Consider the following 23,818-nt stretch of genomic DNA (forward strand, 5'->3'; position numbering starts at 1 on the left):
GAAGCAGTTCAGAGGACACATTCAATCTAGCTAATAAGGAAAAGGTCTGAATGAGTAACTGAATGAAATCACTAAACAAGGACGGGGTACCTCTAGAGCTAGAAGCAGCTCACTTAAACTGAATGCCTAAAATTACACTTAATCTCAAGTCTAAGGAGAAAATAGGGGTTTAATCTTATCCTGTGAGTATATCATCTTTCTCAAGAAGTTCAAAGGAGTTAAATTTTTAAAAATATAATTTTAAAAATACAATTTTGAGATGAAAAGTTTTCCCATTTTATATGAAAAAAAATGGCAACGCAATATCATCAAGAATAAGAAAATCTAGGATCCATTCCCTCACTGTGAGTCCAATACTCAGCCATCACACCCATGGTTCGTAAACATTTTCTCTCCTGAACAGTTAAACCACTTCCCACAGTTTGATGGCACGAAAGTTCTATCTCCCTATTTCTTCCTTCCCAATATCAAAATATTTTTAGCACAAAGTTGAAATCGATAACACCAACAAATACAGTTATCTAGTTGGCTTGAGAAGTCATGCTAGCAGTTTTATGAGGACTTTAGCAGCTGGCTGGAGGGAGAGTAAATTGGTACAACCTTCCTGAAGGGCAATTTGGCAATATATATCAAACACTTGGAAAACTTGACACTCTCTCTTCCAAATTCTCACTTCTTAGAAATTCCTCTGAGAAAATAACCTGAGATGTATGCAAAGATCTATGTGCAAAATGATCCCTGCAGCATCATTTATGATAGCAAAATACTGGAATAAGCAAAAAATAAGAAAAGAATGCCCAACAGGAAAGCATTAAAGAATCATGGTACAGCCATTAGAACAGAATACAGCTACCATAATCCATACTGCAGGTATGGAAATACATGCACAATATATCCAATTAAAAAATAAACTCACAAAACTATGTGATACTCCCGTCCCAGGGTGATTTAGACGAGGAAAGTGGGAGCACAGGCTCCAAAATGTTAGCAGTGACGATCTCTGAGTGCCGAGATGCTGGGAGGTTTAGGTTTTTTCCTCTCTGCTTACTTTCCCAATTGTGACTTCTTTACTTTAGTACTTACTTACTTTATTAGGAAGTGACTACTTACTTTAGTGACTTCATCACTAAAGATGAACAGTGTTATCATTTCTGTAAAAAGTGTCATAATAATTAGAAATGCGCCTAAACACACACACATCTAACTTTTTTGGGGGCAAGAGTTACAGAGTCAGAATCTTACAGAGTCAGAGCAGGGAGACCCATCCGTCTGTGCATCTAAGGATGCAGGGGATACAGGAGGCATGAAGTAAGAACCCGAGCTTCAAGGCGCTTTCCGTGTAGCATGTGAAGAAATACTGCAAGGGGAAAGGTGCTCTGTGCCACAAGAGAGGCTTAAAAATAAGTGTCACATGAGTTCAGGAGGGAGCAAGAGACACTGGACAGTTACCCTTTTCTCAGAGCCAGGCAGGAATTCCTCCTCCACTGTTTCCAGGAACTCCAAAATGGGTCTCAGCTGTGTTACACACCGGATCAGGTCCTCTTTGTGTTCCAGTAACAGAACAGACAAGGTCTTTCCCTCCTCTGTGCTCCCTGGGGGAGAAAGAGCTGGAGACGGACAAGAGAAGCTAGTCAATTTGAAGAAAATGACAGTGTGGTTTGTCAAGAGAGATCTAACAGAATAGTAAAGTGATTCTCAGCCTATTCTGAGCACCCGAACGCAGAATCTCTTTTTGGAGAGGAAAATACTTTATCATTCCGTTTAAACTCTTCTATGAAAGGGAAAGTGCTTCATTTATCTGTCGAAACACAAAGCAGTCGAGCCAGCAGAGGTTAGCGTCTGCGTGGCAAGGCCACCGCTTTGTGCCCAAACGAGAAAAAGCTCAGCCCTTACGTGCTGTCAGCAACCAGTCCACCCTGGGCACGCCAAACACTGATCTGGACGTGTGGCTTCTGAAGGGCAGGAGAACACGGATGATATTCTGCAACTTCAAGGTGTCAGATTTAGCTAACTAGGGGGCAGAAATGAAGACTCAAATTCAGTTTGTATATGTTAACACGCAGCCTCTGGAACTATAGGTAGAAATTTATGTGCAAATCACTTAATAATAACTAAACCACTGAAAAAAATGGGATCACTCGAGCAAGCTTTGTAGCATCTTCCCAGAACAAAACGCAGTCACTCAGGTGGATGGGGTTTCTCCTACCTTTTGGCTGCACTGCTTCTACAGCCTCCAGCTTTCTGTCTGACAGTGCTGTCTTGACTGCAGGATTGGAATCCTGGTACAGCCGCAACAGGGACACAACGGTCTGAACACCCAGGCTCTCACTTCTTACTTTATCCAGGATTCTCTGAAATGCTGATTGTCCTTCACCCTCAAGGCATCCCATTATGGTCTGCGGAACACAAGTGCCCAGAAAGAGACGAGTCAGGGATCCCATGCTCCCTGGATTGGACAAGCAGGCCCTCAACAGTATGGTCCCTGCTGACATGACCTTTCTATGACACTTGATGGTATTATCGCTTCTGCAACACAATTCTCTGACTTCCTGACACGGAAGTGTTTTGGTAAGAACTTGCCTTTCTGAACTGAAGTGAAGTCTCTCAGTTGTGTCCGACTCTTTGCGACCCCATGGACTGTAGCCTACCAGGTTCCTCTGTCCATGGGGTTTTCCAGGCAAGAATACTGAAGTGGGTTGCCATATCCTTCTCCAGAGGATCTTCCCAACCCAGGGATCGAACCCGGGTCTCCCTCATTGCAGGCAGACGCTTTACCGCCTGGGCCACCAGGGAAGTCCAAAGTCCAGTGCCTTTCTGGCCACTCTTTCTCTGCCTTCCTCGATGGCTCTTCTTTCAAATCGGTAACCAAAAGCAGTCCCTGAGACTGGTCTCAACTCTGTTTTTTCTCCCTTATACACTCTCCTTTTGAAAAGCTCTCACACACGTCGCTTTATGAAGACAGCCCTGAAAACCAGCATGCTCATCCTGAACTCTGTTTCAATCAAGAGTCACAGTGTCTGTGGGATGTACCTGATCCTCCAGGGGTCTCAGCACCACATGCCTAACACCCAACTCACCTCCATGACTGTTTAAACCTAGAGCACTAAAATGCCAACAACTCCAGGGGGAAGATAAACAATGTTAGCATTCAACTGAGTGTCTCATGCAGATGGGAGGAAGGCCAACTGGAAGGCAGAATTAATATTTCTATCTCAGCAGTAATGAAAAATCTGGTAATCAAAACTTAACTTCATGTGGATAGCATTATATATAATCTTTATATTCCTACTTGGCAAAACTACAACCTACCTCTGATGCTTTTTAGTATTGATACTACAAAAGAAAATAGTTTTCTAAGGAGAGTCTTTAGAGAACAAAAATCTAAGGTTTTCTAGACACACACACACTCACAGCAATATACACAACACAAAAGGATCTCATGAATATGTACACTGGCAAAGTTCACCCAGTTATTACATATTCTGACAGTAATTACATGTTTAAAATTATTGTTTAGAGAGACTTGATCTCCTTGCCTCCCAAATAAACAGGATTATAAATGAGTCAGACTCTGTGTTTCTTGAGTTTGCTCGAGCTTGTTTCCTGATCAGAAAGGACTGTATAAAGCTAACTTAAAAAAAAAAAAAAAAGGTTCCTATGTTTTTCGGCCATCTCCAAAAGTAAACAGAGATAAAATACATAATCCACACTAAGCTTTTACTGGAATAAGTAACTTTCATGAACAAAAGATAAATCGTTTTGTCTCTATTTTAAAAATAATAAATAAGATAAAGATATCAGTTGAACGCCTAATTCTCTTTGGTCTCATTTATTCGGGCTTTCTGGCTTTCAGCAGTTGGCCTATAGTCTCCTTAGAATGCCTCTTCTTTGACAGCAGTAGGGACCTGCGGCAGGCAGCCTCTGAAACAGCTCCTAGCATGCCCGCCTCCAGGTTTTCACGCCCTTGGGCTGAGCCTCGTGACTCGCTTCTAAGAAAAAGAATAGGGGACAGGTAGCGGGCCGGCAAGTGTGAGGCTGAGTCACCGTGGCTGCCATCTCACCCCTGTGTGGACTCTCTCAGCGTCTTTGCTCTAGAGGATGCAAGCTGCCATGCTAGGAGGGGCCCAAGAGAGAGGCCCTCGTGGCAAGGAAGTCAGTCCCTGGCCAACAAACAGATGAGTGAGCTTAGGAAGAGACGTCCCCAGCTGAGCCTTGGCGTGTCTGCAGCCCAGGCTCACACCCTGAGTGCAGCTCCGTGAGGGACACTGAGCCAGGGACTCAGCTGAACTGTGCCTGGATTTCTGACCCCCAAAAACCGTGAGAGCATAGATGCCTGTTCTTTAAAGCTGCTAAAATTTAAGAGAAATCCGTTCAACGTAGGACCATGGGAATAGGTATCTCCTAAAGACCCATGATTGCTCATACCCTTAGTTTTAAACTTGCTTCTTCCTCTTTATTTTCCATTTCCTCCCTCCCTCCTTCCCTCCGACCGTCTTGTGCACTTAGTAGATAACAGTCTACAGCTATCTCATTGTATCCTAGGCCACTTTTCGTTCACCGAAGCTCTCCGGATATCCCAGGTCCGCCACTCTCAGTATCCAATTTGTCTGCATTATCATTTGAGCCGGTGGGGAGGGGAGCTTTCATCAACGGTGGGATCTGATGTGCTGCTCATTATCCTCACCGCCGTCTCCTCCTCTGCCGAACTGCTCAGCAGTGAAATTAAAACATTTGTTAACTTCATTGCTCAGCAGTGACACCAGGGTGGCCATCTGGGAAGAGAAGCGGGGCTGGGCTGATGAAAGGGCCAGGAGTGAGCAATCAGCTGCCGGGACGGCCCTGCGCCCTGCTCTTTCTTCCAGAACCTACTGCGGACCTGCATCAGAGCCAGCGCAGTTAACTGTTAGCTCCATCAGCGCCCTAGGCTGCCTGGGGCTCCACAGCGGAGTAAGCCCTTTTCTGGAAATAGGGAATCTGCCTAAACAGAAGGGTGTCACATATTGCAACAGGCTGGAACTCACTGATTGCTATCACGGAACAGAACTTTAGGGAAATGAACCAAAACAGACTTTTATTCTTCAACCAGACATTTAGAACCCCTTTGATTCTTAGAGTTAAAAGTACTTCAATAAATTCGTACCAATTCATGGTCACACAAATACTCAAAGTACTTTTATCCATGAGTGAAATATGGGTCAATATATTTCAAGACGGAACAGTTTTCTTTCCCTCTGTTGTCTGTGAAAAAAATGACTCCATCTTTCCTTTACACTCAGATCTTTTAATGGCATTTACTTATTTTCCCAACTGCCCGCCTACGGCCTTTGGACTTGTCTGGGTCACACCACGCTCTTGTTTGCTCATACCTTCCCTGAACGCTGAGGGCCAGACAAGGGTGACAACGAGACGGACCACGACAGCTCAGCGCCACCCCAGACGCTGTGCATACGTGCCGTCTACTTCACCCCCCACGCCAGACCCTGCAGGCGCTACCACGACCACCTAAAGGAGAGTCAGAGAGGCACAGTAACTGGCCCAAGGTTGCATGGCTGGTGAGCAGAATACCAGGATGAAACGCCGGCTCCTGGCGCCTCTTTTGCGAGGTTCATCTTCCAGACTTTGAGTGTAACCAAATCCATTTCACTGGATTTTACTGGACTTCTTAGAATCAACATCAGATGGAACACTGGTTAGCCTCCAGACAATCTATACCATTCCTCCTGGTCTCAATGATTAGTGCGGAGACCAGTATACAATAGGTGCTTAATAAATGTTTGTTCAACTGAATGAAATTCCCTTCCCATAAGACCACCAGCCCTTTGAGCTATAGCTGCATATCTTAGACTTGATAATTAGAAGAGACTTGAAAAACCAACTTGTTTATCTCTCATAGATCTGTAAAGTGAATCCTACCCCTTCACTTCTCAAGAAAGTTACCCTACTTTGTCAGTGAGCACAGCCCACAAAACACAGACCTGCACTTCTTAACAAACCCTTGAGGTCATGACACAGTTGAAAACATCAGGTTCACATAAGAGCCTTCAATGTTATTTGCCTTTGAAACAAAGGTGAAGGAAAAAAGGATGCTACCAGGCCTTTGGTTTGGGAAGTCTTTCTAGAACTTTAGGTGAAAAGTAGATCAAACAGCAAGGAAATCAATAGTGGAAAGAGATATCTCCTTATTCTAGTCAGACTCACTTTGCTATATACACAATGATTTAAAAAGCAGGGCCATGGCTAGGAATAAATTAAAAGTTTTAGCACAAAAGCTGAAAAAAAGTATAAGTTTCTGGTGGTTCCAGGTGGTAAAGAATCTGCCTGCCTTGCAGGAGACGGAGGTTTGATCCCTTGTTTGGGAAGATCCCCTGGAGAAGGAAATAGCTACCACTCCAGTATTCTTGCCTGGGAAATCCCATAGACAGAGGAGCCTGGGGGGCTACAGTCCCTGAGGTCGCAAAGCGTCAGACACAACTGAGCAACTAACACTTTCACACTTTTCTTTTACTCAGCTCAGCCAGAAAGCCCTTTAGGTCAGTACCTGCTTTTTCTAATGGGTCAGAGATACTACACTGAGATGAAGACAAGCGGAAGACACTGTTCCATCCCAACACCCCAGAGATTTCTCCGTAATCAGTTTTGGCTTTGGTTTCACACAATTCAAGCCGCCCAGCCTCTTCTCATGTTGCTGCAATCGCTGCTCAGGCATTGGCTTTGCCACCTTTCATCACTCATCTCAGGAAATAAAACAGTCAGGACACTGGCTCATGTGTCCTCCTTAACTCAATCCAGGCCAACTGCCTATCTCATATCCGTTTTTTAGGGGAAAAAAAAAGGAACCGACTAGTCCATCTCAATCAGAATATCACTATAAGCCTTAAGAGGCCTCAAAATTACACATCTAAGTGTAAATTATTTTTAACATTGAGCTATCTCTTTTTATATAATTTTATTAATTTATTTTTGGCTGTGTTGGCTCTTTGTTGCTGAGTGGGCTTTTCTCTAGTTGTGACGAGCAGGGGCCACTCTCCAGCTGTGGTGTGTGGGCTTTTCATTACAGTGACTTCTCTTGTGGAACATGGGCTCTAGGGTGCACAGGCTTCAGGAGTTGCAACTCCTGGGCTCTGGAGCACACACTACCGAGTGTGCGGCGTACAGGGTTACACGCTCTGCAGCATGTGGGATCTTCCCGGACCAAGGATCGAACCTGTGTCCCCCGAACTGGCAGGCGGATTCTTTACCACTGAGCCACCAGGGAAGCCCAAGCTAATTTTTTTTTTTTTTTTTAATATGATGATGATTAACCAAAATCAACCACCACTACTACCAAAAACAGTCAAAGCTATCTGGGAGCTAGAAATGTATAAATAAAACAACACCACCAAACAAACTCCCCAAACAACCTTTAAAACTGTAGCTGAAATGTAGAGTGCCTATGTGCCAGGGTTTCTTTGCTGTCAAGACATTCTATAAGGATAGGGATCCAGCCTTATTTATGTTTTTTTTTTTTTTTTTTCCCCTAGCAACCAGCTCAATGCCTGGCACATACCAGTTGCTCAGTAAATATTTGCTGAATCAAGAGGAAAGCAAAGAATAACACTTGGGAAAATGGGCATTCAGCAACTCCTCAAAACACTGAGAGCTGTCAGCATAGATGCTGTGACATCTGCCATCACACATTAAGAATTTTGTAGGCCGTTAACTTCTCCAGCAATGCTTCTCAAAATGTAGTCTAGAGGTACCAAAAAAGCCATCCACGGGGAACTCGTTCAAGATGGAGATTCCCAAGCTCTACCAGAATGTAAGATTCAGACTCCGGAAATGTGGTCTGGAGGCGTACATTTTAACAAGATCATTTTTATATACACTGAATTGTTACTCTAGAGACTGATGGCTTCGTGTGAGACACTACACTGGCAGTTCAGAAAACTACTTTCAAGGGTAATGGCACCCATTTGAAAGCATGACTTGCAAATTAAGCTTAAACATCAACAGTAAACCATCTCGTGTCAAAGGAAGTGACCACAGTACTAGGATATTATAAGGCATTAAGTGAAAAAGGAGTTTCAAGGCTGACTGAGTCCAAAAACACCGAGTTAATGTATCAGCAAACAGCAGCAGTCATCCCCTGTTGGGCTCCTTCTATGTGCCTGGCATCTTAGTATGAGTTTTACATAAATCTTAATTAATTCACAATGACCCTATGATGTAGGTGATAACTCTCCCAAATTTTACAAATTAGGAAATTAAGACTTATAGAAATTAAGCCGATGAAGGTCACAAGGCTAGTAAATGGGGGGTGTGTGTGCGCATGCTCAGTCACTCAGTCCTGTCTAATTCTTTGCGGCCCCACGGACTATAGTCCACCAGGCTCCTCTGCCCACGGAAATTTCCAGCCAAGAATACTGGAGTGGGGTCCCATTTTCTACTCCAGAGCTAGTAAATAGTAGAGCTGGATAAATAAATGGTATATACATACAATGGAATGCCGCTCAGCAATAAAAAGGAGTGAATATGCAACAATCTGGGTGAACCTCAAAATAGTTATGCTGAATGCAAGAAGCCAAACCAAAAGGAACACAGACTGTAGGACTCCATTTATGTAATACTCGAGAAGATGCACATTCATCAAGACAGAAAGCAGACCAGCGTCACCTGGGGAAGGGCGAGTGGAAAGGGGGAGGATGGATGGATTGCCAAGGGATGTGAAAATATTTTTAGGGGGGGATGGACATGGTCACTATCTTGACTGTGATGATGATTTCAGGTTTTGAAACTTAGCAAACTGCAACCTTTAAATATGTGCAGTTTGCTATATGTCAATCATACCTCAAGCTGTCTAAAAGAAAGTGAGAGCGTGAGGGAAAGTGAGAGAAAGAAGTATACAGGGCCTATGCACAAGGCAGGGACTCCTAACTCTCTCCTGCTTGCTCGCTCTACATATACACACATATTTTTTTGGCCCTGCCAAACAGTTTGCCAGATCTTAGCTCCCCAACCAAGGACTGAACCTGGGACCCCTGCAGTGGAAGCGGCAAGTCCACCAAGGAATTCCTCCTCCAACTCTATGTTTAATTTAATCTTATGTTCTTACAGTATTCTTGCCTTTTTCTTTCTGTAGCTGAACAATTTATTATAGAATAAAACAGAATCAGTGTTAAATGTAGCCACCAAGTATTTTGTAGAGCTCTTACTCTGACCTCTAAAACCGAGGAAGAAATAACATAATCCTATAAAGATCACCCACGGAGAATCAGTGTTGTTGCAAAGTACTATTACTGTTGTTGCCATCAAAGGATTAGGGCAAGGAGAAGGGGGGAAATGCTGAATGAATCCTTATACAGCAAATATTTTTTGAGCACCTGTTATGTGCCAGACACTTTTAGGTACCAGTGTTAAGAGAAGAAAACGCGTCAGACACAGTGTGGGTGAGTACACACGTGACACTGGTAATCCGAGGACTGCCGGTCTAAGGAGTGACGATGCCCCTCTGCAGCCCAAGTTAAGTGGGCAGGAAGTCGTAAGAGAGAAAACGAAGAGGGGTGTCTGTAAGCTATCGAGGTAACAACCTAGTGACAGACATGATGGACTGGACCGTTAAGAGAACATCCAAGTGCAAAAATATAAAACCATCATGTCCTTCTGCATAATCAGCGCCAAGAGTGCCAGGATTTACAGTCTGAAACCTCCCCTAAGAGAGCCATCAGGGTCCACGCCGTCTTGTAAACAGTTTCTCTCTCAAGAAAACAACTTACAGCAATTGTCAGTAAACTATGGTTGCGGTAAACACTTGACCTTGAATTTATTTTTTCAAAAAAGTAACTTGTTGTGGGGCAGAGCGAGAGAGGCTCAAGATGAAGGGGATACACACATACATACACACTTACGGCCGATTTGGGTTCTTCAGTAGAAATCAACACAACACTGTAAAGCAACTATCCTCCAATTAAAAATTAAACAATAAAATAAAAAGTAACTTGCTATGAATTAGGGAACTATTTAAATAGTAGAAGGCATGCATTGCTTGGATTAATAGTAACTGGTGATTTAGTTGCTAAGTCATGTTCGACTCTTGCGACCTCATGGACGGTAGCCCACCAAGTTCCTCTGTCCATGGGATTTTCCAGGCAAGAATACTGGGGTGGGTTGCCATTTCCTTCTCCAGGGGATCTTCCCGATCCAGGGATCGAAGCGGGGTCTCCTGCACTGCAGGCGGATTCTTTACCAACTCAGTCACCAGTAGTAACTAACAGCCATTAAACTGCCTACAGCACCAGAGGCCTCCCCCCGGACCTGCCAGTCAGATGAGCAAGCCTACAGGGCAGCGCCCGCTCACTCTGCCAGCAGCCCTCAGAATAAGAGGCGAGGCCACGAGAAAGGGGAAGCGAGGGAGTCCTAGAGTGGCCGTGTGGTCAGCCCTGCACCGTCAGGCGTGAGGAGCTGGGTAGTGAGGGAGCCCACTGGTGGGGACGCATGTCATTGAGATGACAGAAAAACAGAAAACATCAACCAAGTAACAGAGATGATAAGCATTTGCCAGTTTTCTGTAGACAACACTGAACAGTTATACACCCTGACATACACGTATCATTTCTACCCCGTTGGGAGGCAATAACTCAGTGCAAGAGAAGAGCTCTAACATCAGAACGCTCAGGTTTGACTTCTTGCTCAGAGTTTAGTTTCATGACCTCCGCAACCTTGGCCAAGCTATATCACTTCTTTGAGATACTTCTCATCCGTAAAACAGGGATATAAAATAATAAAATAGTATCCACTTCAATGATTTTTGTGAGGATTAAATGAGATAACTAACATATGTACCAAGCATAGCACAGGTAAAGTATTTAATACAAGTTCCCCATTATTGTCTGAAAATAGCAACTGTATTCCTAAAAACTGGATGCAATTTACTATGTAAGTTTATATTAAATCCTTTTTGTATCATGTTTTCAGTATTTATGGTTATTTTGTTTTTTGTTTCTATTATTTGATCTATGATTTGGGGTTATCTGTGACTGCCTTCTGCCTCATTTTATTCCTGATTAATCAGGAGGAAATGGTAACCTCAGTTAAGTATCCTGGTTCAAAACTGGGGATTCACCTAGTGATCAAAACGTGTTTTTGCTTTGAAAATACCTTGCCTAGCACTTTTGCAAGATTGTCCTTTTAGGGGGTAAATGTCCCCCCACCCAAAAAAAGCTTAAGGTTTGAAAAAAATTGAGACCCTGATACCTGATCTATCCTGAGAATATGAAACCAGCAAACAAATAAAACTCATGGTACCTACCTGCTTCTGCACATCTTTAATTTCTGAACACTCTTCCAGTCTTTTTAAAACATCCTGGGTAATCAAGAGTGCGTCTGAAAAGATTTTTTCATTTTCTAGAAGAAAATTCAGCTGGTAATGTTTCCCCTCATACTCTGAATGTAAAACAAAACAAAATTTAAAAAATCAGTGGCTGATTACTTGAAATGATTTTTACAAGTGTAAGCTGAGAACTTTTAGGTCATGCACTGCATTTATAAATGGTGTCTAACATATCAATTATGAGCAGCAGAAACACCATGTCTCACAGCTTCCTCCTCTGTGTCATCTTCATCCTAGTTAAGATAACGGGTAAAAATAAAACCAGTACACGGTTATTCCAATACAATACTGCTTTCTGCTTTGTGGTTCACCTTCAGGCTTCCAACGCTTAAAACCACAGACGTGCTTAAAAGACGAATGCCCTAGTACGGTTATTGGATCTTGGTTTCCAATCTAACAGTGGTCTTTGACAAGTTTATCAATGAAACAAAAAAACTCATAAAGGTCACTGAGTCCAGTAATAGAAGGACAGGTTACAAAACAACGATTAAGTGAGTATTACCTTGTTCTGTGCTTGCTTCCTTGGCCTCCCTAAAGGTTTGTACAACAGGGGCGGAGGGACAAACTTCAGCTGAATGAGACCCCGGGGTGTCTGTGTGCCCCTGAACCTCCTGGGCAGCAGGAGGATCCACTCTCATCTCTTGCACTGCCGTATGGACCCCGTGCTTCACCTCCACTTTCACGGGGCCCCCTGGAGGAGTGGAGACCTCCGGGGAAGTGTGATGCTCTCCAGCACCCTCAGAGGAAAGGATTTCCGTTTCAGGCTTCTCCGACTCCTTCCTGGACGGCTCTGATGGTGTGGAGACGTCCCTCACCACCTGACCCTGGACAGAGCAGTTTACGAGGCTGGCCAGAAGGTTTTTACAACTAACGGCCACGTCGAACATCTGTAGGCTGTCGGCTAAGGAGATGATTTTGGAGAAGTTGTGCTTGCCCACAGGCAGTTTGCCTGTGTACATCATTTCCAACAAGAGGGCAAACTCCTCGGGGCTCACGACGGATGCGTCGATGGAGATGGTGTCTGTGTTGTCCAGCAGGGTTTTGAACAGGAGGCTGGCAGCAGCCAGGACCAGCTTGTGGGCCCTGAAGTAAATGGTCCCGATGGAGATGGTGCAGTCACAGAACTGCTGCTCCTTGCACAGCGTGTAGAGCTGCTGCAGCAGCTGCCGGCTGTAGTTGGGGAGCTCCATCACTTCAGCTCTGTCCGAGGACTCCCCTTCCTCTCTTCTTCCAGAAACGCTTGGTGAGGGTCAGCACACGATCCTAGAGGAACCCCCAGAAATGCCACGTTAACGCTTCACAAGCACACAGGGAAATGCCCTGAATGAAATATTAAAATGCACATGCAATTCACTGGTTCATTCAGCAAATGCTGCTGAATAGCAAGGGGTGGGTGCACTGAATTAATCATGAAGATAACTGGCATGGGTCTGACTGCATGAAAGGGAGTCTGCTTGTGTGCCATCTGGACGATCTCATTTGATCCTTACGAGATACTCTAACCTTCCCATTTCACAGATGAGACTGAAGCTCAAAGAGACTGAGAGAACCAGCCTAAGGAAAAATAGCCATTAAATGGCATGCCCATGTCTCACTATTTCAAAGCTGTAAGTAACAACACTGCTAAATGTGTCTGCTCCCGAGTTCTCAGCCAACTGAAGGAGACAAACACATATGAACAGGTCTACAATACAACCCTGACCTGCCTGGAGCACTGGACACAGGTCACCATTCCCCGCCCTCCAAGATGCATTTCTCGCTTGCGCCTGCACTCTCTGGTTCCTCTGCAGGGTCCTCTGCACCACTTTGGCCTCCAAAGTTTTCTTTGCTCCAGGACTGTCATCTCACATCTTATCTTCTCTCTCATCTGATTCCACACCTTTGAAACATCTAAATGCTCAGAGCTTTCAGATTTATATCTTTTGCTCAGACCCTTCCTCTGAACTCCAGACGCACACTTGGAACTACCTACTGAACACCTCCAACTGGAGGCCCAATCAGCTTCTTAAACTTAAATCCGAACTCCCCTGCCACCTTCCCCCCACTTCACAGCAACTCTGTCCCTTCTTGTTGCTCAGATACAAAACCTGGAAATCATTCTGGACTCCTGCTTTTCTCATGTCCCTTATCCAAGGCTTTATAAATCCTGTTGGCTCTATCTTCAAAATACATCCCAACTCTAATCACTAATCACCACTTCCCCTGGCTCTACTTCGGTCAGCCCACGCCACCATCACCTTTTATCCGGGTTACTGCAACGACGTCCTAACTGGTCTCCATGCCTCCGCCCCTTCTGAGCCCTACCTCTCTCTACCCTACTCTCTCTGTCTTCAACCCAGGAGTCAGCATCATCTTTTAGCACAAAGACAGGTACCGTCCCTTTGTACAAAAGAATCCGTGGTTCCTGATCTCAGAGTAAAAGCCAAATGCCAGAATTTGACTCTGGCTGTCATTAGCTCTAGAACTCATCTTCCCCCTGTTCCCCCTCACCCATGTGCTGAAAGCCCCAGGCCTTATGGGCTGCTCATGGAACACATGAAGCACACTTGTGCACAGGTTTCTTCACATGTGTGTGTGGCTCACTCCCGCCCCCATCAGGGCTCTGCTCAAAGCCACATGATCAACGAGGCCTTCCCTGACCATGTTCTTTAAACAGTAGCCTCCTCTCCAACCTCAGAACATTCCGTCCCTCTTATTCTATTTTTCATCATAGCTACTGACACGTTTTTATTACTTACTTATTATGTACCTCTCTTCACTAGGACATAAACTCCGTTAGAAGACGAGCTTTGTTCCCCTCATTGTCTGCTGTATCCCAGTGCTTAAAATTCTGCCCAACACGAACACTGCTGGTTAGTTGGTGGAATGAATAAATGAATGGGAGGAAATGTAATGATAGAGATTTGTACCTGGAAGCCCAGCTTGGGGAACAGGGATATCCAAAAGTCAGAGTGAGGTTTCTGCAGAGGAGCTAACAGCTAACCTGCCTTAAGAAATGAGTAGGCACTGATGAGGGGAAAAAGGCATTCCAAGCAGGGAAGCCCGCGGGAAACGCACAGATAAGAACACGTTACACGGTGGCAGGAAGGAGTTTAGGAGGGGGGAGCACAGGAGATCAGTGATAGTGGGACATAAAGAAGGGGACAGGGAGCGCCCGGACACGAATCTGGAGAGGCAGGCCAAGGCTCCGCCCGCAGAGAGGCACACAGACCACGCTCAGGGGCTTGGATTTAGCCTAACGGCAGTGGAGTCAATGACAGCTTTGAGGGACTTTAACTAGGACAGTCGCATGTCAGATATGCATTTGGGAATGTACCATCCAAGCGACACTTGTGCAGAATATGAAGGGGATAATGCTAGAGTCGGGCTCTATTACTGCAGAAGTTCAGGGGTAAGTCATTGAGGGCTTTGACCAGGAGAAGTGGTAACAGAAGGGAGAGAGAGAGGTAGCAAAAAATAATTTAGAAAGTGTAACGTCATGACTTAGTATCTGAAGAGATGTGAGGGAAGTCAGAGACAATTCCCAGGTTCCTGGTTTGGTGAGTGAGTTATGCGAAATGATCCAGATAACACGAAAGAGTTTAGGGAACGAGACATCTACTTCTGTTTTGGGTCTGAGGATGTTATGATGATAGCAAAACTATATAATCTCACTTGTATAAATTTTTTAAAAGCTACAAAAAGGATGGAAAGACATTTATCAAAATAACAACGGTTGCCTTTGTTAGAAGGATTATGACTACTTTATCACTCTACAACTATTTCCATATTTTCCCACATTTAAAATTGACAAATAGAAATGAAAATATTTCCAACTTCTGGTTTCCAGGTTTCTCGTCTGGCATGTAAGGAGATTAAAAGTCACCATTCTACCCTGACAACAAGTGAAAAGGTAAATGGAAAAATCAAGAACGCTTCTGAGCTCTGTCAGAGAAGTGAAGTCACGGGGCAAAAGCACTGCCCCCAAAATTGGAGAGACAGGCAGAGACTCACAGCTTCTCAGAGAGAAAGCCACCAACACAAGTCCATGGGAAACAGCACCAGAACAGGAAAATTGAGCTTAAGTTGACAAACTGCTAGAGGCTCAGGGTGGACAAGCCTGAGAGTTAAAAACCCCAGAGGGGTGGAGTCATAATTTTGTGAGTGTTAACTCCAAGAGTTCTACTGAGTTCTAATAGCATATCCTGGAGAAAAATTCCCTTCTGTTCTGGCAGGAGGAAGGAGAAAGTAACCATTCTAAAATATGACAAAGCATTCTGTTCTTCTCAACAAGGTGTAGAATCAGAAAATATTTCACCAGAGTCTAACCTAATTGGAGGAGGGGAAATACCCAATTTCAACTTCAGCCCACTCCAGTCATCCTGAACCACTCAAAGGTGTGGCAGGGGCGGGTAAAAGCGCTGGGGAGGCTCACAGGCCGGGGGCGCAGGCGCCAAAAGACGGAGACCGACTGTCTGTAAAACACACTTCCTCCTCCTCACGCCTCACCACCTCAATGCTCTAAATACACCAATTAAAAACAGACTGTCAGAGTGGACCAAAAGACAAGACCCATCTCACGTTGTCTACAAGAAACCCACTTAAAGATGCACATAGATTACAGTCAAAGCTTTCTACCCAAGAATGGTCACAAGGCAGGGATGTCTCATTTCACCATCGCTTTTCAATATCATTCTGGAGAGAGTAAAGGTATACATACGGGAAGGAAGGCACAAAACAGCCTGTTCACAGATGATACGACTGTCTGATTAGAGGATATATAGAAAATCTGAAGGAACTGACAAAAAATACTAATAATAGCAAGACTGCAGGATACAAGATAAATATAAAAGTTAATTGCTTTCCTCATCAGCAATGAATAAGTGGAATTGGAAGCTAAAACATTCCCATTTCAGTTGCACCCCCAAAAAGCAAAATTTAAAAAGTGAAATACTTAAGAATAAGTCTAACAAAATATATATAACATGTATATGAGAAAAACTACAAAACTCTGAGGAAAGATATCAGAGAAAAACTGAGTAAATGGAGAGATATTCCATGTTCACAGACAGGAAGACTCAGTGTCAAGATTTCAGTGCTTCTTAACTTGATCTATAAATTCAAAACAATCCTAATCAAAATCTCATCAAGTTATCTTGTGGATACTGACAAACGGATTCTAAAGTTTATATGGAGAGGCAAAAGATCGAGAATAGCCAGCTCAACGTCAGGGTAGAAGGACAAAGTAGGAGGACTAACACCCCTCAGTACCAACTTCAATCCTCAGCCACAGCAACCTAAACGGTGTGTGACCAGCGCAAGAACAAAGAGACCCACGAAAGTACAGCCAGCTGCTCTGTGACAATGGAGCAAAGACAGTGTGATGGAAAACACACAGCGTTTGCAACAAATGTGGCGGGAACAACTGGACATCCATATGTGAAAAAAAAAAAGAAGAAGAATCTATTAAATAGACACAGACCTCATAGCCTTCACAAATTTAACTCAAAATGGATCACAGACTTAAAAGCAAAAACACGATACTATAAAACCCCCAGAAACTAGCACAGCAGAAAACCTAGACGAACTCAAGTATGGCAATGACTTTTTAGATATACCTCCTAAGCCATGATCCCTGAAAGAAATAACAGATAGGATGGATTTCATTAAACTTAAAGCACTTCTGCTCTGTGAATGATTATGTTAAGAGAAAGAGAAGACAAGCCACAGAGCAACAGTCTAGGAAAAAATATCTGCAAAAGACACATCTGTTAAAAGGCTGTTATCCAAAACATACAAAGAATTCTTAAAACTCAACAATAACAAAACCCAACCTGATTAAAAAATAGATCAAAGACCTTAACAGACATCCCACCAAGAAAGAGCTACATAGCAACGAAGACTATAAAAAGGTGTCTAACTTCATATGTTATAAGGGAATTGCAAAGAAAACCTATTAGAAACACCAAAACCCAGATCACTGACAACACCAAATGCAGGTGAGGATGGACGGCAACAGGAAGCGCTATTCACTGCTGGCAAGAATACAAAATGGTACAGCACTTTGTAAAACGCTTTAGGAGTTTCTTATAAAATTAAACATACTCTTATCATACGATCCTACAGTTGTGCTCCTTGGTATTTAACAAACTGAAAACTTACGTCCACACAAACACCTGCGTGCATATGTTTACAGCAGCTTTATCCGTAATTGCCAAAACTTGGAAGCAATCAAAACATCTTTTATCAGGTAAATGGATAAACGGTGGTACATCGCAACAATGGAATATGATTCCGTGCAAAGAGAAATGAGCTATCAAGCAATGGAAAGACGTGGAGGAAACTTAAAATGCATAAGTGAAAGAATCCAACAGAAAAAGGCTACTATATGTATACAACCATACGATACTCTGGAAAATGTAAAATGATGGAGATCGCGGAAGATCAGTGGTTGCCAGTGGTTAGGAGCAGGGAGGGATAAACGGGGGAAGTACGGAGGGTCTTTAGGGCAGAGAAACTATCCTCTATGGAACTGTGGTGACTTCAAGTATCAGACACATGCCAAAATCCATAGAATGCATGAAACCAAAACTGTACCCTAATGCACAGGAGACAGGGATCAAGACCATCCCCATGGAAAAGAAATGCAAAAAACCAAAATGGCTGTCTGGTGAGGCCTTACAAATAGCTGTCAAAAGAAGAGAAGCACGTGTACCCCAATGTTCATCACAGCACTGTTTATAATAGCCAGGACATGGAAGCAATCTAGATGTCCATCAGCAGATGAATGGATAAGAAAGCTATGGTACATATACACAATGGAGTATTACTCAGCCATTAAAAAGAAAACATTTGAATCAGTTCTAATGAGGTGGATGAAACTGGAGCCTATTATACAGAGTGAAGTAAGCCAGAAGAAAAAACACCAATACAGTATAATAACGCATATATATGGAATTTAGAAAGATGGTAACAATAACCCTGTGTACGAGACAGCAAAAGAGACACTGATGTATAGAACAGTCTTATGGACTCTATGGGAGAGGGAGAGGGTGGGAAGATTTGGGAGAATGGCATTGAAACATGTAAAATATCATGTATGAAATGAGATGCCAGTCCAGGTTCGATGCTTGGGACTAGTGCACTGGGACGACCCAGAGGGATGGTATGGGGAGGGAGGGAGGGAGGAGGGTTCAGTATGGGGAACACATGTATACCTGTGGAGGATTCATTTTGATAATTGGCAAAACTAATACAATTATGTAAAGTTTAAAAATAAAAAAAAATAAAAAAAACAGAAGAGAAGCAAAAAGCAAAGGAGGAAAGATAAGCATCTGAATGCAGACTTCCAAAGAATAGCAAGGAGAGATAAGAAACCCTTCCTCAGCGATCAATGCAAAGAAATAGAGGAAAACAACAGAATGAGAAAGACTAGAGATCTCTTCAAGAAAATTAGAGATACCAAGGAACATTTCATGCAAAGATGGGCTCGATAAAGGACAGAAATGGTATGGACCTAACAGAAGCAGAAGATATTAAGAAGAGGTGGCAAGAATACACAGAAGAACTGTACAAAAAGATCTTCATGACCAAGATAATCACCATGGTGTGATCACTCACCTAGAGCCAACATCCTGGAATGTGAAGTCAAGTGGGCCTTAGAAAGCATCACTACGAACAAAGCTAGTGGGGGTGATGGAATTCCAGCTGAGCTATTTCAAATCCTGAAAGATGATGCTGTGAAAGTGCTGCACTCAATATGCCAGCAAATTTGGAAAACTCAGCAGTGGCCACAGGACTGGAAAAGGTCAGTTTTCATTCCAATCCCAAACAAAGGCAATGCCAAAGAATGCTCAAACTACCACACAATTGCACTCATCTAACACACTAGTAAAGTAATGCTCAAAATTCTCCAAGCCAGGCTTCAGCAATACGTGAACCATGAACTTCCAGATGTTCAAACTGGTTTTAGAAAAGGCAGACTAACCAGAGATCAAATTGCCAACATCTGCTGGATCATGGAAAAAGCAAGAGAGTTCCAAAAAAACACCTATTTCTGCTTTATTGACTATGCCAAAGCCTTTGACTGTGTGGATCACAATCAACTGTGGAAAATTCTGAAAGAGACGGGAATACCAGACAACCTGACCTGCCTCTTGAAAAACCTATATGCAGGTCTGGAAGCAACAGTTAGAACTGGATATGGAACAACAGACTGGTTCCAAATAGGAAAAGGAGTACGTCAAGGCTGTATATTGTCACCCTGCTTATTTAACTTATATGCAGAGTACATCATGAGAAACGCTGGACTGGAAGAAGCACAAGCTGGAATCAAGATTGCCAGGAGAAATATCAATAACCTCAGCTATGCAGATGACACCACTGTTATGGCAGAAAGTGAAGAGGAACTAAAAAGCCTCTTGATGAAAGTGAAAGAGGAGAGTGAAAAAGTTGGCTTAAAGCTCAACATTCAGAAAACGAAAATCATGGCATCTGGTCCCATCACTTCATGGCAAGTAGATGGGGAAACAGTGGAAACAGTGTCAGACTTTATTTTGGGGGGCTCCAAAATCACTGCAGATGGTGACTGCAGCCATGAAATTAAAAGACGCTTACTCCTTGAAAGGAAAGTTATGACCAACCCAGAAAGCATATTCAAAAGCAGAGACATTACTTTGCCAACAAAGGTCCGTCTAGTCAAGGCGATGGTTTTTCCAGTGGTCATGTATGGATGTGAGAGTTGGACTATGAAGAAAGCGGAACGCTGAAGAATTGATGCTTTTGAACTGTGGTGTTGGAGAAGACTCTTGAGAGTCCCTTGGACTGCAAGGAGATCCAACCAGTCCATTCTAAAGGAGATCAGTCCTGGGTGTTCTTTGGAAGGAATGATGCTGAGGCTGAAACTCCAGTACTCTGGCCACCTCATGCGAAGAGTTGACTCATTGGAAAAGACCCTGATGCTGGGAGGGATTGGGGGCAGGAGGAGAAGGGGACAACAGAGGATGAGATGGCTGGATGGCATCACCGACTCGATGGATGTGAGCTTAAGTGAACTCTGGGAGTTGGTGATGGACAGGGAGGCCTGGCGTGCTGTGATTCATGGGGTTGTAAAGAGTCGGACACGACTGAGCAACTGAACTGAATGCAAACTAAGGACTTCTGGTAATAATCATGCATCCATGTAGGTTCACTGATTGTAACAAATGCATCACCCTGTTTCAGGATAGTGGGAGAAGTTGTGTGGGGACAGGGTTATTTGGGAACTCTCTGTACTTTACTCTCAATTTTGCTGTGAACCAAAAACTGCTCTAAAAAATAAAGCTCTTTTATTTAAAAAATAATTTCCAGTTAGGAATGTAAATTTTTCAGTATTAATCACCCCAAACTTTATGTTGTATCTAACACTGTAGAACATTCATGAATTCATATAATTTTTTTAAAAAGTTTATTCAAAGAGCATCTTGAGAACATCTAGCCATACTGCTTGTGTACAGCGTGTCTGAACATCTGTATTATAGGAACACATACTTTGTAAAGACAGATAAACTGTGGCATAGGAGCTAACTGACTTGCTGAAATAGTAGTAGCAGCAGGAATAGGTCCGGAATATCTCCTGATTCTTGAGGAAAACAGAAAAAAAAAAAAAAATTTGTAAGACTTAGAACAGGCAAAAGTAGGAGCTATCTTTAGAGAAAAAAAAAGGGAGCTAATTCTGAAAATCTTTAAATTATTTTAATATCTGAGAAAAAAAGTCAAAACAGAATTTGATTTGCAAATAAAACAAAGTAAAAACTACCAAACATGATGTGGTTTTTCTAAAGAACAAATGATATTAAGAGAATGTGATTTTCTTCCTAAGGCAAGAAATAGGCTCTATGGATTATAATATGTCGAAAGTAATACAGACATAAATCTGTTTAAACAAACATATTAATAAAGAACAAGTTACTAGGATTATATTTTTAGGATAAACTAAAACTTATTTAAAATGTTGCTTTGGAAGTCATTCTTCTGGTCATTTTTGGTCAGTCTTTCATTAGATTAAAAAATACAGAGAGCCACCAATGATCCAGAGGGAGGTATTTCGAGCATGAACTACAGGATTTTTGTGGTCAGTTATTTCATATTTTTGTAAACCACTGAATTAGATAAGAAAATAATAAAATAACTGTAATAGAAAAAGGAACTGAGCAGGGTTTAAAAAATTGAACCAATTTATGTCTATTTCAGTAGACACTAAAAACATGGTTATAAACTTGAGCAAGAAAAGGAGAATGGTGATAGTTAAGGCAGAATGAATTCAAGGGTGATCAAAGGTTACTTAATGAATATGAGTTGGTAAAGTTGAAAGTTTACTGAGATTAATAGGAATACTAATTAAGGAAAGACTTTTGGCCAAATGGCACACTGAGCTGATGTAAATGGACCTTTTCCTCCCACTTCACACACAGAAACGCTAGATAAAACATAACAAAAATGCTTTTAACATATATAGTCAAACTTAAAAAAAAAAAAAAAGGAAATCCCCAGGCACCTGAAATGAAAGTAACATCAAAATCAAAGCTGGAACAGTAATGGGGATTTGAGACCATGGTGGCCCGTAGGGTTTTAAACTCCAAATCAGAACTCAGGCTTGGAGGAGAAAGCACTAAAGGCTTGGAGGAGAAAGCACTAACGCTCACGTGGAGGTCGGAAATGCAGCTTCAGGCAGGTGGAATTTAGGGGAGTCGGAACTGAGACCCTTGCACAAAGCCCAGAGCCTCAAATACCTATTCCTCCTTGATTTGCAGTCTGAAAAGTCTCACTGGCTCAGGGAAACGGCAATAAAAGTTGCTAATTATCTGGTCTTGAATAGTGGAAAAGGCACTCACAAGAAATCTAAAATGTAGGCCTATGACAGAAAGGGTGAAGGATCCAAATTTACATTCTGTATCACACAAGAGTCTTGAGCTGAGAAATTTACACAAAATCTGGTCTTTGACATGTGGGAGAAAAAAACCAGAATACTTTCATAACCCAGAGCACAGAGATACACAGGGAAAAAGAAAAACAGATAGAAAAGAGCTCACGATGACAAACCATATGAGGAAGACCTGAATGTGAAAGGTAGATTTATAAAAGCTACAGTAAAAGATATCAAACGGTATCTTTGAAGCAGGAGTAGGGAAACTTCTTAAACACTGCCCCAAAAGCTTTAAAAAAAAAATGAATTTGACTATATTGATATTAAAGGTTGTTGTCAAAGAACTCTCGTCTATAGACATGATGAACAGACAAGAGACAAATGGTAGAACCAGGAGATGTTCGCAAAGCTTAAAGACAACAAGGAATTAATTACTACAATATACAAGAAATTCCTGGAAACCTTGAGTAAAAAAAATTCAATGGGGAGAAAGATGGCCAAATGATGTAACTGAGCAATTCAGAAGAGAAGCTTACTTAACTGGCTAACAAGTAATAGTAGTTGCTGTAATAGCAGTAAAGGCAGTAATATTTATTATACATTCAGGGAGTACTTATTGTATTCAGGAATATGCTTTACATATATTAACTCATTTTATCCTCTTAACAACCTAATGATGCAGATGCTATTATTATTCCCTCTTACTAATGAGGAGACTAAGGCCCAGAGACAGTAAGTAATTTCTCTAAGGTCTTACAGTAACAAATAGGAGAACACAGAATTGAACCCAGGGTAAAACTGGTGGTATATAAATTCATATAGCTCTTCTGGAAAAAACTGCTGCTAATATTTAGTGAAATTTACTGTGCATGTATGCCCTGTGCCCTAAGAATCATATCCCTGGATACATTTTCTTCAAAAATTCTCACACAAGTCCATAAGAAAACATTGCCAGAAAGACCACTGAGCCATTGTTTTTGGTAGCAGGGAAACAGGAGGTAATTTAGACGTCCATCATTAAAAGAATTTAGTGATATGCAGATAGATATGTAGAATATATGGGATTTCCAGGTGGTGCTAGTGCTAAAAAACCTGCCTGCCAACACAGGAGACATAAGAGATGTAGATTGGATCCTTGAATTGGGATCCCTGAATTTGATCCCTGAAATGGCAATCCATTCCAGTATGCTTGGCTGGAAAATTCCATGGAGAGAGAGGAGCCTGGCAGGCTACAGTCCATGGGCCACAAAGAGTCGGACATGACTGACTGAGCATGCACACACATGCAGAATATATACTACGCAATAGACAGCATTAGAAAGAAGCAAACAACTAGCTATTAGACAGAATAAATACCCAGGTGAGTGGAAAAAATTACAAACAGAACAAGACCTAGAGCGTAATACCATGTATGTGAGTCAAAAACACATAATCAAAACAATAAATGAGATAAAGTTGCACTGCAGCCAAAGACATTATTTCAAATACATTAGAGGGGCTGCTGAAAACGGGAGGGAAATGGGAGTAGGGGTTGGAGGTTAGGGAGGGAAAAAAAAATCAAACACGAAGAG

The 23,818-nt window shown here is 42.5% G+C and overlaps 1 protein-coding gene across 11 annotated transcripts in view; it reads right to left on the minus strand.

Annotated features, from left to right (window-relative positions):
- The window catches only part of ZBTB40 (zinc finger and BTB domain containing 40), a 78,108-nt gene that overhangs the window by 24,596 nt on the left and 29,694 nt on the right, over positions 1–23,818 (minus strand). For all 11 annotated transcript variants that reach the window (XM_070777070.1, XM_070777065.1, XM_070777045.1 and 8 more), the window contains 4 exons: positions 11,868–12,628; positions 11,285–11,418; positions 2,207–2,396; positions 1,450–1,607 (listed from right to left, as the gene is read on the minus strand). In XM_070777070.1, coding sequence (XP_070633171.1) covers positions 1,450–1,607; positions 2,207–2,396; positions 11,285–11,418; positions 11,868–12,555 — 1,170 coding nt within the window. In that variant the 5' untranslated portion in view covers positions 12,556–12,628. The remainder of the gene's footprint in view (positions 1–1,449; positions 1,608–2,206; positions 2,397–11,284; positions 11,419–11,867; positions 12,629–23,818) is intronic.

This window comes from Bos indicus, chromosome 2 (genome assembly GCF_029378745.1).
Source record: "Bos indicus isolate NIAB-ARS_2022 breed Sahiwal x Tharparkar chromosome 2, NIAB-ARS_B.indTharparkar_mat_pri_1.0, whole genome shotgun sequence".
Classification (NCBI taxonomy): domain Eukaryota; kingdom Metazoa; phylum Chordata; class Mammalia; order Artiodactyla; family Bovidae; genus Bos; species Bos indicus.